This window comes from Cibotium barometz, chromosome 40 (genome assembly GCF_041138505.1).
Source record: "Cibotium barometz isolate CiBa-2024 chromosome 40, ASM4113850v1, whole genome shotgun sequence".
Taxonomy (NCBI): Eukaryota; Viridiplantae; Streptophyta; class Polypodiopsida; order Cyatheales; family Cibotiaceae; genus Cibotium; species Cibotium barometz.
Window position 1 is genome coordinate 27,924,827 of NC_141085.1, and position 16,125 is coordinate 27,940,951.

A 16,125-nucleotide genomic window follows, 5' to 3' on the forward strand; every position below is an offset into this window, starting at 1 on the left:
ATCTGGTTGATACTAGACAGTTAGAGGGGCTTCAGATTTCTGGTTCATGGCCTTTCATTGCACAGGCTTATGCAGATGATTCATTCTTCATGCCAAAGAACAGTCCTATGGAGCTTCGTCTATTGATGGATACTCTTTCAGATTTTGGGTTGGCAGCTGGTCTAAAAATTAATTTTCAGAAATCAAAACTCTTACCTCTCAAGCATTGTGACTAGCAAGCTATCCTGTGGCCTGGCCAGATTATTTATCCGGAAAGCATAGTAAGACATTTGGGCTATCCCATTAGCTGGAAAATCAGAAATAAGCAACAAATATCTTGGGTGCTAAACAAAATTCAGCACAAATTAGAATATTGGAAGATCTCCACTTGGCCATTGCATGTACGGCTTCGAATTGTTCAGTCTATTGTTCTGGCTTATGTCCAGTTCTACCTTCCTCTCTTACATTGGTCATCTCGAGATCTCTCTTCTTTTATGTCTCATGCCATGGAGATTTTTTGGAAAACTAAGCTTCATAAAAAAGCTTTAAGGTTGCTCAAAATGGACCTACTTTGCTCGCCAAGAATGCATGGTGGCTTGAATATTATAAACATCAAATTTCATGTGCTGGCAAGAAAGATCACTATGCTCAAAACCTTTTTTCAACAAGAGCAGCCTTGGTCTATCATGTTGGCAATTTTGTGTGGTCAGATGCGCACAAATGCTTATGGTCGTTGGTTAGTTGATCCATCGGAAGTAGTACTTGGCAAATTTCAAGGTAAAATCCCTCGTTGTCCATTTTCTACTTCCTTGATTCAGGATTGGAAGAAAGTGCTCTCTCGCATCACATGGTCTCCCCATCCTGCTTCTATAGCTTCCTCGCTTCGAATGGAAAGCATACATTGGAGTGCTGTTTTTTACTCTCCCCTTGCTGTACAACAACCAATCAGAGCTTACAATCTTATGAAGTTGGGCATCCGGTTCATTGATGATGTGGTGGATACTCGAGGGCAAATTCTTTCTTTTCCGGCAGCATGCCAACAATACAATCTTGGGATGCATCATAGATCTATATGGAAAGCTATTGCAGATCTCTTACACCCTTTCATTCCGATTCCAACACTGGATGTAAGAGACAGGCTTCAAGATTGGCATCTTCAGTCTTCAAGTTCAAGATTATCCTCTCAACCTTTGCATCTATTGACTTCTATACAGGCTTATCGATTGATATTACCTCCTCCATGGATTGCTCAGCATGCTAATTCTCTTTGGCATCTGGATAAGTCTTTAGCTTGGTGGAAAGCAAAACTGACATTGATATGGAAGTTGAAAATGCCATTGAAGCAGAGACTCTTTCTCTGGAGATGCATTGTCGGTATTTTTCCAGTGGGAGTGAAATTGGCTCAAAGAAGGATTGCCTCTCCTCTTTGTCCAAGATGTCATCATACTACTGAGAGTATTCCGCATTTATTGTGGTCTTGTTCATATTCCAGAGACCTTCTGGACAAGAACTCCTATTTTTTATCTCTCAGATTTCCTGCACACAGGTTCTACACGTTTTTTTGGATGTTTGGCACATTATCAACTTCTTTGTCACAGTATACTCTTTTCTTCCATTGGATCAGATACTGGGCCTTATGGACCCTCTGGCTACAGCGAAATCATGCATATCTAAATTCACCCCTTCAGCAACCTTATGAGTTCTTCCGAGCCTCGTTGCGGCAATCCTTATATGATGCCGTGCATGAGGAAGATTTGGATGTTTCTTGTGTTCAGCTTTTCTTTTACTGTTTCTGATGGATAGGGCATAGGCTCTTTTCTTGAGCACTGCCCTGATCTTGCATAGAACTTTTTTACTGCTGTTTTTAAGTTCTAGGGTTCAGACATCCTCTTGATGTCAAACCCTTTTGTAAACATTTATGATATAATGCAATTTCAACTGGTTTTACAAAAAAAAAAAAAGTGTGTGTGTGTGTGTGTGTGTGTGTGTGTGTGTGTGTGTGTGTGTTGTAAGAGACACAAGTCATTTTAAGTTCTGGGGTTCAGACATCCTCTTGATGTCAAACCCTTTTGTACATTTATGATATAATGCAATTTCAACTGGTTTTACAAAAGTGTGTTGTAAGAGACATAAGTCATTTTGGTGACAGCATTGATTGCAAGCTAAATTTTTCTCGTAAGACATCAACAGCTTCATAAGAGGACCGTGCATTACCTTCATGCATTAGCCTTATTTAAGCCCAAAGCAGTCAAGACTTTTGTAAGAATTAACAGAATCTTACCATTCTCCTAGTTGTGTTATATTTGCTGATGGGAAAACCTTTTGCAAAGCAGATGGAACATTTCCGGAGAAGGCTGGGAGAACTGTAATCAATCACACCACAAAGGAAAGAATACATATGTGATATCAGGAGTTGATACCTTGGCATAATGATACTATTCCTGCAGTCAAGTCTTATTAGTTTTTTTCAGATTATAAAAAACTGGTAAAGAAAACATTAAGAAAGCTGTGTGGAAGTATACCAGGTCAGTAATCCAGTCAGTTTCAAGGACTTTTTTATCATATGTTACAAGGACTTTCAAGGTCAGTGAAGAGATGATGGTTTTCCTAGAATTTAACATCGGGAGAATATAAGATCATGATTAAATGTGGAAATTCCTTTGACAAGACATGCCATGTGTGAAGTGGCTAACTCACCCGATCCTTCCCAGTGGCTACTAATGAAAACAGACTAGAGACAGGAACGGAACATGATACACAGCAACATTTCCACATAGCCATAAATCACAGGGTTGGCTTCCTTTTTTCTCGAACCACACTCTTGATTACCAAATTAAAGCTGTCTAGAAAGGAAAAGTTGAAGGCCTGGGCTGCTGGTGTTTCTATTAAGGGAAAAAAGGCAACCACGTGTAGTCCCTTTCATCTTTATACAGGCAAGGGAGAAGTGTAAACCATGACACCAAATCTAATAATTTAGTGAGTTTATACCTCTAATCTAACGTGCCAGGGTTCGAACCCAGCAACTCGTTTTCAGCAGGCCAACATGCAACCACTCAGGCAGTGCCCGCTGGAAAAAGTTTAAATTTTTTAATCTAACAAGCATTAAACTTTAGATTTAGGAGATCTACCAGGAGTCATCCCCAGCTGAAGCATCCGAGTCAAAATCTTCTTTTGCAAAGTCAATTGTCCATCTAGCCATGATTGTGGTAAAGGGCCTCCCCACCTACCAAATAGGACCACAAAACGTTTTAACAGAAAATGAGAACATAGTTTTCTGTGCATCTTTTCTTTGGAATTTTGAGTAGCACAAGGTGAGTTCGTCCTTCCATCTTTCCTTTCTATTGTGCTTAAAACTCTAAAAAAGTTGTCCTCAGCAAAAGGACCAGCTATTAATTGTACAAGAAAAACCCTGCAGTTTATGTATCTCTTCCTAGATAGAATTGAGAAATCTAAATGAATTTTGACTGTCTTTTCTTGAATGTTTTTTTTTTTCAATTTGAAAATAGTTATAATCTTGGAGTGTAGTAACAATTTATTCTCTATATATCATACCCAAAAAATTACATTTGTTATCTTAAGAATCAACAATGCCCTACCTCTGATGTTTTTTTTTTTTTTCTTGGGATTCTATTAGTTACCAAACAAAACAGCCATACAGGCTAAGTACAAACTCAGCTACATAGAGAGAAGCGATAATCAAGAAAACTGAGAAAAAAGGGGAAAGGGTGCTCTTCTCCCCCGGCTGGCCGCTCTGGGAGAAGAAGGTTACCTCATCCAATTGTGTGTGTGTGTGTGTGTGTGTTTTTTTTTTTTTTTTTTGGGGGGGGGGGGGGGGGGGGGGACAACCACACAAGTGTTCTATAATGCCAAATGGGCTCACCACCACTGTCAATGAGAAAAGGACCGTGACGTCAAATCCATAGAAAGGCCTCACAGCGCTTCCGCATGCGATCATAGCCACCCTGAAGCTTCCCCCAATGTCCAGAGAGAGTATGAATGATATTGAGTTAGATGCTCCAGATAGACTCCGCTAGCGAGGTGAGGGTGCCCTCGATGGCCCCACTACAACAAGATCTTCAAATATGCCATGAAGCAATACTACGGCGAATCTCCCATCTCTAGCACGAACCGGGAGTCCAATGATCATAAGAGGGAGCTGGAACTGGAACTGAAACTACAGAGATATGGACATGAGAGACCGGCAAGGCAACGCCCCCACCATTCTCCTCATATGCTATGGCGGCCTCCGCCTCAATGGCCCAAGCAACTGTGCCCCAAGAAACCGGGCGGGGGGGTTTTTGTGGTCTGTAGTGAAAATGCAGAGAATCCTTTGCCAAACCTACTGGGCCTTCCCCAATGTCATTGGGACTCCTCAAGATGTCCACACCTCGAAACAAACTGCTCACCTACCTCCAATGGCCAGCCAAGTGCCAACCGCCAGGCTGCAATGTACCAATTGCCACAGAAAGAGAGTGATCTTTCATGGCCAAAAACTATCCCACGACCTCTTCAAGAAATCTGAGAGAAACTGAGGGAGGCCCTGAGACTGCCAATGCCCCACTGTTGCTGGAGTGCACTTCATCCTGGGCATCTGGATCATGCGCCCCGGCCCCCAACACTGCAGTGTTAGTAAAGAAAGGGGTATCAAGAACCTCCTCTCTATCAAAGGGATCGTGCCATGTCCACTCCCCCAGATCCCACTGAAGTCGCGTGAGAGGGCAACCCTCCAATAGCCATAACCGCCAGAATCCCCCCTGGCCACCTTGGCCAGTGGAGGGTCGATGTGCCAACCATGCTCATGGAGGCCAATCACGCTCACCCTCTGCAAGGTGCATCCACTAAAATGCTCCAAAGGGGGGAAGGTAAGGAAGGCAGAGCTCTCATGCATGGCCAAGGGTATATCATGTCTCCCAACCACTAAGGGGGGAGGGTCCGGGATCGGGGCAAGCAACTCCGAGGGGGTGGAAGAGTCAATGTCAGAGCTGATTCTATCCCTGCCCCATATCCCAGCGAGGCTCCTCTCCTAGGCCTCCAGGGGAAGCTGTCTGAAAAGAAGCCAATCTCCGGGTGACCGGGCTGGGCCCATACTCAAAGCTCCCCATGATACGTGTGGATGGGCGCCCAACATATGCCCACTAGGTGAGCGGACCAGGGGGTTCCATATAAAGGGCTGATGGAGGCGCTCTTCTAATTAAACTAGAGCGGACTGCTGAAGGGCTGATCTAAGGTGATCCCAAGCTCACAGAAGGCTGGCTGCAAATCTGTCCTCGAATGTAGGGCTAAAGCCGCGAGCCCACATCTCCGTGAAAATCCATCTCATACTCTAGGGCCACGGACCTCCCAAAACAGATCGAGCTAGGAGAAAGTCCTTCCAAGGTTTAGAAAATCATTCGCGCTCGCTGAAGCTCTCGCCTCCCCCCCCTGCTCGCGCCTTCGTCCCGCCTGCTCGCGCCGTCGTCCCCCCCCCCCCTGCTGTGCCCGCCCCCCTTTCGCACTCATCTGCCCCCCGCCCCCTTCCGCACCCGTCTGCCCCTCCGCCCCCTTCCGCACCCATCTGCCCCCCCTTTCGCCCCCGTCCGCGTCCCGCCCCCTGCCCGCCTGCCCCCCCTCTCATGCCCGCCTGCCCCTTTCGTGCCCCCTTCGCGCCCGTCTGCCCGCCTGCCCCCCTTTCGCGCCCACCTGCTCCTGCCTGCCCTCGCCCTCCCCCCCCCCCTTCGCGCCCTTCCCGCCCCCCTCTCGCGCCCTTCCGCTCCCCCTCGCCTCCCCCCCTCTGTCATCCGCCCCTCCCCCCCTCACTTTCAGTCTTTCCCTCCCCGCTCCACGCTTCCCCTGTCCTGCTTCGCCCTCGACCCAGCTTCAGACTCTGATGGAGGCCCCTCCCGCCCCACCTCAAAGGGACTCTTTCGCAGCCCCCTCGCCCACCCCTGAGGATACCCCCATCAGGCTTTCTCTTTCGCGCCAGAAGAGGAAGCGAGCCTCGCTGCAGAGGTGGAACGCCTCCAGGCACATTAGCTAAGATTTTATATGCAGATCCAAGGAGGGTGATGGGCCTCCATTGCTTGATGTCAGTCTTGTCCCCACTCTTGGGGATAAGGTGAATCAGCCCCTCCGTGAGGTATGGAGGCATCATACCCGACAACCACATTTCCTGAAGGGCAACAGCGATAGCATCTCCAATATGATCCCAAAAAAGAATAAAGAAGGCGGGAGAAAGACCATCATCCCCTGGGCAGCGTCTACGGTGTCAAGGGGAAGCCCGAAGAAACCTGCTCATAGCCTCAGCTACAATGAGGTACAGTAAAGGGGCGAGGGGACAGCCCTGCCTCACTGAACGGGAAATCTGAAAACGCTCACCACGCCCCCCACAGGCTAAAACAGTGCTATGAGCCTCCTTGTATAGGGAAGACACACCTCTGATCCAGTTTTGGGAAAACCCCATGTGTGTCATAGTGCTCTCTAAAAAATCCCAATCCACTCTGTCATAAGCTTTTTCAAAATCAAGCAAAAGAATGGCAAGAGGCTGTTGACTAGCCTTTGCCCACTCGACAGCTTCCCAGAAAGAAAAGATGTTTTTTTTTTTCCCGAGAAAAGATCCTTTCATTAGTTATAGAAAAAACGCCCGTAGGGCTACAAAAGATCTCTCCTGCTCATAAGAGAAACAGAGCAGTGAATACAGCATGGCAGCCCAGGAGACTCTCCCTAGGTGCTGCAAAATACAAGCATCAGTATAAAGGACTGAGAGGCTAAATCATACAATAGGGGGGGGGGGGAAGAGCCAAACAGGTGGCCTGTAGTGCCAACGGGGGGATCCCGTGTGTAAGGTGTAGAAGGGGCCACAACGCCAAGTGGTGTGAAAGGCCTGGCACCGCAAGATCGCCTCATCCGAGTCTCCCCGGATGCGGTCGTACTGTCCTCGCAGGGTGTGGATCAACTCCTGCCAAATCCCCCACAGTCTCTGCTGGTGGCTCCAATCTCCCCTCAAAGGCCGTAAAGCACCGGGCCCTCCAGGTGAACCAGATGGTGAGGCTGCTGAGACGCTCCCATCGTAAATCCCGCTCCTGTGTCCAGCTGGCGGACGAGAAATCCGGTGCCGGAACCACGCGAGGCTGGCCCCTAATAAATCTGATGGTCTGACTGCCCTGCTCCATCTCATAGCCCATAGCAGGCCCTGACAAAGTCGACCAAGCAACGGCACCCCACGTAAACATACCCTCTGGAGAGAGGGGAGCCAGAATACGCAGCATCCGCAGCCAAATCTGCTGCGCCTGAGGGCAATCCCAAAGGCAGTGTCTCTGGGTCTCCATAGGGTGGCCGCATCGGACGCAGGCCGCCGGAAGACCGCTGTAAACAAGCCAAGTGCCAACTGCTGAGCCCCTGTGGGGCGACCAGCCACTGAAAAGTCGAGATCCTGCGGGCCTGTCGACTAGCCCAGAGCCGAGCCCAAAAATCCTCCAGGAACTCCTGTGAGAGTCCCTGTAGCCGCCAATGCCCCACTGCCGCTGGAGAGACTGTCCTCCTCGCCGTCAAAATATGCCGCCCCAGCCGAACAGTATACTGGAAAAAGGTTATCTCTGTGGCCTCAAGGGATGCATAAGGATCGTGCCACTCATACTCCCCGGGGTCCCACTGTAGCCGGGCCAAGGGGCGCGCTGCATATGCCCATATGCGCCAATCCAGGAGCACATCAGCAGGATCGGGGTCTATATGCCACTTCCGAGAAGCGGCGGCCACCACCCGAATCCTCTGAAAGGTGCACTCTGCAACCAAAGGCGACTCCTCCTCCACTCACTGGAGTCTGCCCTCATCCTGAATCTCAAAGTAGAGGCAACTGCCATCCTCAGTGCAAGCTCTGACAGCAATCAGGATCTCCAACTGTGTAAAGGCTCCCATCCACCGTGGGGTCACTGGCTCAAGAGGCGTGAACCACTCCTCTGTGAGTGCCTCCTGAATATCATCTCTCATAATCAACCCCCCTCTGAAGTGACTCAGCCTCTCCACCTGGATCTCCTCTAGGAGACTGCAGAAGGCCTGCCAGTCTCCAAAACTACGAGCTGGGCCTGCCGCTAAAGGCCCCCACGCTAAACGAGGCCGAGAACCCAGCATATGACCCTGCTCTGTGCGAACCGCTGGGCTCCAGATGAGCGGCTGTCTGGCCCGCTCCTCAACACAAGAAGGAGGTCGCTGAGAGAGCCCCGGTCTCAACAGCTCCCAAGCTCTCAGGATACTCAAAGCAAATCTGTCCTCCCATCCTCTACTGAGGCTTGTCCTCCTCATCTCTATGAAGATCCAGCGAATCTCTGGTGCCCAAGTGCCCCCTGCTGGGGGCGCCCGAGCCTGCAGCCGCTGCAAGAGGAGCTCTTTCCAAGGCTCACCGCCTGGAAGCAACCCCCGAACAATAAGCTTCCCCAAATAAGGCTCTGCTCTGATCGACTGGATCTATAATGCCCAAACCTCCCTGAGCCAGCGGAAGTGTAATAACTGCCCATGCAACCTTTGCCCAAGCTGGCTGACCGTCCCGCCCAGACCACAGAAAGTTCCTGATCAGCCTCTGTACCTAGCTGATGCAAGAGCTCGAGAAGATCCAGCAAGACGTAATGTACCACATGGTCGCTAACAGCACCTGATTTGCCACCACCACCCTCCCAGCCAATGATAGTCGAGCTGTACTCCAATACAAAAGCTTCTTCCGAATGCTCAGAAGAAGCGGGGCAATCTGCTGCTCAAGTGACAAATCTAGGCCAATCTGGCATCCCAAATACCGCACTGCTGTGCCTAGAGGAATCCATCTAAAACCGGGGTCCGGGCTCCATGCCGGAGTGGGAGCACTACTGATCCAAAAGGCCACTGTCTTGCGCCAATTGATCAATGCTCCCGAAGCTGCACTAAAAACCTGGAGCGACTGCTCTGCCCGAAGAAGATTGGCCTCTTGGCCATGCAAAAATAAGCCCGTGTCGTCTGCAAACTCAGCATCAAGCAAGTCCTCCCCCCGGACTGGGAGCTGAAGTCCTCTCAAACCAACCTCCTCTGCCGTCAAATACATGCTCATAGCCTCCGCAAAGAAGAGAAAAAGAAAGGGAGCGAGGGGACACCCTGACGGACTGATCTGGTCAGCTCAAAACTCGGCCCCCGTCCTCCTGCAATCAACACCTGGCTGCGAGCTGTGGAATATAGAGCCGCCACCCCTCTGATCCATCCTGGCTCAAAGCCCAGGCGAAGCATAGTGCCCTCTAAGAAACCCCAATCAACTCTATCGTATGCCTTCTCAAAATCGAGAAGCATCACGACCAAGTCCTCGCCAAGAAATCTAGCTCTGGCCGTCGCCTCCCAGAAAGTAAAGATGATGTCAAGGATACTACGCTCCTTGACAAATCCTGTCTGAGTAGCATGAATCAACTCCCCCAGGAAGGGCTGGATCCTCAAACTCAAGGCCTTTGCTAAGGCCTTGTAGACAGTATTGAGGATCGTAATAGGCCTCCAATGCCGAATATCATCTGATACTCCCTCCCCCTTGGGGATAAGATAGATCAAGCCCTCTGAAAAGCTCTGCGGCATCACCCCAGTGTCCAAAACATGCTGAAAGCCCCTGCGGAGGCCTGGCTCCAAAAGGTCCCAATAGCGCATAAAAAAGGCCGGCGTCAGTCCGTCCTCCCCTGGGCAACTATGTCGCGGCAGGACCCTCAAGGCCTCGGCAAGCTCAATCTCTGAAAGAGGCGCACCAAGAACCGAACGCATACGATCTGTGACCCTCCTCTGCACATGGGCCCACACAGTCTGTCTGCAAGCATCTCTGTCCTCAGTGGCTGGCTCCGCTGAAAGCAGGTCTCTATAAAATGCAGTGGCTATGGCTCTGATCTCCCCGGGCTCAGTAGCCACCGAACCATCCGGTCTACCAAGCTCACGGACTCCTGCCCGAGCATGGCGGGGTCCAGTGATCTCAAAAAACTCACCAGTCACTCTATCACCAAGCTGCGTCCACTGAGAGGCCTGACGACGATAGTAAAACTCATGTCTCTGCTCCTCTGTCTCTCTAACCTCCTGGCGTGCCTGGCTCAGCTGGGACGCCAACCACTCACATGCCGGCTGCTGCTCCTGGAGGCGCTGTAACGAGGCAAGGCTACGTCTCAGCCGATGCTCCCTCTCGCGAATCTCTCCCAGCCGTGTCAAAGCTGCAGCGTGCAGAAAAGAGCTAAGCTCGATGAGTCCCTGGGCACACTGGCCTGCTGCATCCTGGTCAGAGCACTGACTATCATGCCAGATCCTCTCAATGTCCTCAACGAGACTGGGATCTGTAAGTACCCTCTCTGGGATCCTCAACTGCAAGCTGGGCTCCCGGGTCCTCTCCTCCCATGTCAGGATAACTGGCGCATGATCTGAAAATGAGGTGCCAGCGAGAATGTCGACGGAGCCTCCTCGCTCCCCTAACCAGTCGCCCACATAAAAGCGATCAATCCGTGATAAATTAGTCCCTCCCTGTCGACGATCCGACCGAGAGAAACTAAGACTGTCATGAGAACGGGAGAAAGCCCCATGCTACCATGCATCAGTGATCCTCAGTGTCATGCAAAACCGATCCCAAGCTGCAAGCTCCGTGCCGTGCACTGTAACATGACTGCCTCCCACCCTATCGACCGGGTCCTCAAGCATATTGAAGTCTCCCCCGACACACCAATGTGCGGCCTCTGGCAATGCATCCGTAACCTGGGTCCAGAACTCTGCTCTGGCACTAGCATGATTAGGCGCATAGACGTTGAGCACGCCCAATAGCTCATCATGCACCCTCAGAATGACATACTGTGCTCTACCAGGCACAATGATCCCTCGATCCACAATGGCCTGCTGCCATACATCTGCAATGACCATGCAAACTCCTCCCTGTCCACCCAAAGGACCAAACCCTGCAGACCAAAAGGTATCCCATCTACCAGGCATCACCGAACCATATCTCCGGATCCTGCTCTCACCCAAGTGGTGCTCCTGCATCATCAAAATATCAATGCTGCCACCAACCAGGCATCTCTGAAGCTCCTGCCTCAAGCAACCTCGATAGCGTATAAAATGTGCTCCGCCCAGGCCCTATACATTCCATGAGATGATCCTCATGGATGACCTGCTGAGGTAGATGTTGTCTCAGCCGTGCGGCGGGCCTTCGCAAGCGGCTTGGATGGAGAGTAGTCCCCATCCGAGCGGCTGCGAATCTGCCCACCCGGTGTACTGCAAGAATCCCGGATCAGGCGCCAGTGGCTGTGGCCCATGGCGACTGCCTCCCGCTCTGACAGAGCAACCTCGTGTATACATACATATCCAGGGTCGCGTGCTAAGTCTGCCACTATACGCACGACCAAGTGACGAATCCCTGAGGCATCCACACTCCCGGGATCCAAGAAAAAATGAGCCAACTCCCAGAGCCGGCCTATCACATCTGTCACCTCCAGGTCGCTCACATGATGTGAAAACTCAACTGCCTGAGTCTTCAAAGTGCTAATAGCGAGCTCTAGAGTCCACTCTCGGTCGCAAGGGCCACAGAGAGGGAACGACAAGGCCACTGCTGAATCAAGTGCCTCCTCCCCGCGGGCCGGAGGTATCACTACATGAACGCGGATGGGTGCTGGCTCATGGGGGCCCTCTGCTCCAAAAAGCAGAGTGAAAGCGTAACCGAAAGCCTCCGATCGCTGTCTAACACCGAGGCGACTCAGCCGACTGCGGATAGATGATATCCGTGAAGCTCGGATCGGCATGGCAGGTCTCCTCTGTGGTGCTCGAGCGAGATCGGTGCTCAGCGCCCTCCGGACTGCAGGCGAACGCCAGGGGACTGCCAGGGTCTCCCGGGAAGGCGAGGCGGGTGGGGGGGGAGGAGGGGGGGGCGAGGGGGGCGGAGAGGGAGCCGCTGCCGAGACCGGAGCGGGGGCGGGCGGAGGCGAAGGTGGAAGCGAGGCAATGGGAGGGGATGAGGGTGGGGGTGGGGGGGGGTGAAGGAGGGGGTGCTGGCATCTCCTGGTCCTCGGTCGCTGCAGGGGGCTCCTCCTGGAGAGGAGCAAAGCTGTTCCTCACACGGGAACCCAGTGAGGCTGAGCCTGTGGCTGCTGCTGCAGCGGTCTCTGTGCGTGCTGCTGTGACTGTCTCCCTCAGCGGCGCCCCTGTCCAGGCTGCCACTCCGAGGTCTCTGTGGCCTGAGCAGGTGTCCTGGAGGCAGCCTGCCGTGCCGCATCTGTGGGCGGGCCATCAGGGGCCTGCTGTTGTGGTGAGGGTCGAGGTCTCCTGCGAGGGCAGGCCTTGGCCAGATGGCCGACCTGCCTGCATATGAAGCACTGGTTCGGGAGCCCCGAGAACTCCACTCTCTGATCAATCCATCCCCCCCCTATCCTAGGTAGCTGAATGACCTTAGGAAGGAAGGAGATGTCAGACACCAAAACTCTGACGGAGGGTAGCCCAGCTGCTCTGGCCACCACTGAAGCTGCTGTGGGGCCAGTCTCGAGTACCGAGCCCACCAATGCTCCTAGCCGAGAGAGAAGCGGAAGATACTCCCGGCGGAGTCCAGGGAAGCAAACTGTAACATGAAAAAGGCGCTCTCCTTGCTCAGCTGCTCTGCTGGATCAAAGCCATGTTGCCAAGGTCTGAAGAAAGCCCGAGCACCCCTGATGTCAAGGGGACTCATGGCAAGGACCTTGGCCACACTCTGGGCGGTCTCAAACTCGATCTGATAATGTCCCCGGCCCAAAAGCTGTACGTCCAGGATCTTGCCCACATCTGCAAGCAGGCGGGCCTGGAGAAGATCCCGGATCTCCCCTCTGCTGGGGCGAGTGCCGACTATACGGCAGATGGTGGAATGGGCCTGAAGGCGTTCCACCTCTGCGGTGAGGCTCGCTTCCTCTTCCGGCGAAAGAGAAAGCCTGATGGGGGTGTCCTCGGGGGCGGGCGAGGGGGCTGCTGATGAGTCCCTCTGAGGCGAGGCGGGAGGAGTCTCCATCAGAGTCTGAAGCTCAGGCGTAGGCGAGGCGAAAGCGGAAAACCTGCAAGAAACGGGCTGCACAGGAAGGCGGAAGACCGGAGGAAAAAAGAAACAAAACCCCCAGGGGGGCGGAGGTCAGCACGAAAGGGAGAGGGGGGGGTAAAAACGGCGAAGGAAAAGCATGGGGGGGGGGGGGGCGGCAGCTGCACGACTGAGGGGCGGGTAGGAGAAAGCTGGCGGAAGGGGGCGATGCAGAGGCGAGATGGGCGAAGAAGGGGATGGGGCGAGAAGGCGAAGAGGCGAGGAGGGAGGGGGCGAGGGGGCAAGGAGGGAGCGCAGCAGCGAGGGAGGGTGGGCGCAGCAAAAAGCAGGCGAAGGGTGGCGGGCAGAGCACCGAGGGAAGGTGGCGCAGGAACAACAGCAGGCGGGGGGGGGGCAAGAGCACAATGGCGGGGGGGGGGAGCTGGTGTGCAGGTCGCGCAGGCAGGAGGCGGGGCGCAGCTTCAGCGAGCGTCGTTTTTTTCGAATGACAGAAAGAAAAGATGTTATCAAATATACTCCTTCCTTGGAGGAACCCATTCTGGGTATCATGGATAGTCCTTTGGAGAATCGGCTGCAACCTTATACTCAAGGCTTTAGCTAAGATTTTATATGCAGATCCAAGGAGGGTGATGGGCCTCCATTGCTTGATGTCCATCTTGTCCCCACTCTTGGGGATAAGGTGAATCAGCCCCTCCGTGAGGTATGGAGGCATCATACCCAACAACCACATTTCCTGAAGGGCAACAGTGATAGCATCTCCAATATGATCCCAAAAAAGAATAAAGAAGGCGGGAGAAAGACCATCATCCCCTGGGCATGAACCACTGCATGCAGTGCGTGAAGGAATTCATCCTTCGAGAAAGGGGCATTCACGGAAGAACACATAGCATCTGTAATGAGCCTGGGCATGCACTCCCAAACTTTCTGCCTTGCCACATCTCTCTGAGGGAAGGGCACCTCTACAGTCAACAAAGACTGATAAAATTCTGAAGCAATACCCCTCACCTTATCAGGCTCAATCTGAACCTCACCCTATGAATCTTGCAAGTACTTCACAGAATCCCTGCTATGGGAAGGCCTGTGCTGAAAAAAACTCTTTGTTGCATCTGCCACCCATCTGAGTCCAAAAGGCCTTGTTCACATGAAAGGCAAACTCAGCCCTCCTCTCCATGGCCAACTGCAGCTCTGCTCTAACTGTGGTCAAGAGGTCTGTAATCCAAGTCGCATGTGGATGCTTTTCATGTTCACTCTGCAGAGCAGCAATCCTACGCCTAATAGCTCTCTCCTTGTCCAGAGCCTCCTGCTTCTTAGACAAGGCAATGCTATGATGGCTGGTCCTCTCAAGAGCTAGCGCAATATTATGACGAGGATCAGGACCGTCACAAGATCTCCATATCTCTCTGATCTCAAGGGAAATGTCAGCACCTAGATAAAGAGAGTCAGGGATACGAATATGGGGAGAGGCCGAGCGAGCCCCAAGCTCCCTGAGACACAAAACGACGGGGCAATGATCGGATTTGGTGGTGCCAGGCATAATAGCAATGGTGCCTCCTCTGTCCAAGGACCAATCATCCACATAAAACCTGTCCAGACGTGCAAAGATGCTCTCATCCCCGTTCCTGCGGCGGTTATGCCAAGAGAAAGATAAGGAATTTGGCCTTCTCTGGAAGTCATCCTCAGTCTAGCAATCCCTGCCAAAAAAGGAAAGCGTGAATCTCTCCCATGAGGCTCGCTCTAAAGGGTGTAAACCCCCTTCGCATCCACCGTTCTTGTCAGAAGGTTGCTCAACCATATTAAAATCTCCTCCCACTATCCAATGATCAACCTGGGGAAAGACATTTGTAATGGTGCCCAAAAGGCCACCCTTTCACCTCTCACGTTAGGTGCATAGATATTCAAGATTCCCAATTTCTGACCCTCATGCACGATCAAGATCCACTGCGCTCTAGCAAGGATGATAACACCGTGCCCAATAACATGAGGTATAATAGATGATGCCACTGAAATACAAACACCCCCTCTAGTCCCAACTGCCGAGGACCAGAAGGTGTGGCCAGAAAGCATCTTACCAGTTTTGCCACACTGAGATCTATCCAATTTGTGTTCCTGCAACAAAAGCACATCCATAGACCCTCCTGTAACAGCAGGGTGAAGCTGGTCCTTCAGAAGGCGCTTCCTACCACGGGTGGGAAGCCTTCCAAGGCCCTAAACATTCCATGAGACGATTCTCATGGAAGAGAAGAGGGTTTGACCCCCGACCTAAGAAGACGATGGGCAGCCTGAGGACGCCTCTCATAATGCTGGAGGACGGGAAAATCCACGGGGCAAAGTCCACTGACATGCCCTTGTTCGAGGCTGTGCACCGTGCCTGCGTATGTACGAGAAACCTATTCGCCCTGCAGGGCATCAAGGGCAATGGCATCATGCTGAAAATCCTGCAATACATGATCCCCACTGTGCTGAACATCCTGCATATCGCCCCCTCCAAATAGAGAGGACTCCACAAAGTCATCCTGATCTGAAATATCATCTCTCTACAAAGATGCATCAACTGACACATCCCTCTGACCAGAATCATCATCTATCTGTACATGATCCGAGGAAGCCTTCCCATCAATCGCACCAGGGGGGCGGGCGTGAGAGACAACTCGCCACACCTGGCGGACTGAAGGACGAGAGGGAACCAAGGGAGGTGGCGCCTAAGAGGAGGCACGCTTACGAGGCGTCCTGCGACCTCGAGCCCGAGGACAATCTCGAGCAAAGTGACCCTGTTGGTGACAAACCCGTCACTGATCGGGTTTACCTGCAATCTCCATACGTTGCTTCAAAGGGCCACAAGTGCCCGGAAGCAAAACATAGTCCTCAAAGAGCTCAATGTCATGGGCAAGAACCATGACCCTGGGGACAGCATCCGCCGAGGCAGTGACCCCCTGGGCAGAAGATGTCGGCAAGGCGTGAAGGGGGGGCACTTGAAGAACAAGCCCAAAGGCAGACCCGATGGCCTCTAACATAGGCCAATATGCACGCGGAAGACCTCGGAATCTCAGAGTAATCACGAAACGATTCCGGTTTTCCTCAACAGGGTCAAAGTAGCTGGAGTAGGGAAGAAAGAATATCTTCCTCGGGCCCAATGGCAAAGGGCTGCCCTTCAAAACCTC

General features: G+C 52.2%; 1 protein-coding gene across 2 annotated transcripts in view; it reads right to left on the reverse strand.

Moving 5' to 3' along the window:
• Positions 1-16,125, reverse strand: part of CYL1 (alpha-N-acetylglucosaminidase family / NAGLU family) — a 249,790-nt gene that overhangs the window by 194,100 nt on the left and 39,565 nt on the right. For both annotated transcript variants that reach the window (XR_015262844.1, XM_086779467.1), the window contains exons 6-7: positions 3,108-3,202; positions 2,261-2,342 (exon numbers count right to left, since the gene is read on the reverse strand). Coding sequence is in view for 1 of the 2 variants with exons in the window: in XM_086779467.1 (XP_086635593.1) it covers positions 2,261-2,342; positions 3,108-3,202 (177 nt within the window). In the remaining variant the exon portion in view is untranslated. The remainder of the gene's footprint in view (positions 1-2,260; positions 2,343-3,107; positions 3,203-16,125) is intronic.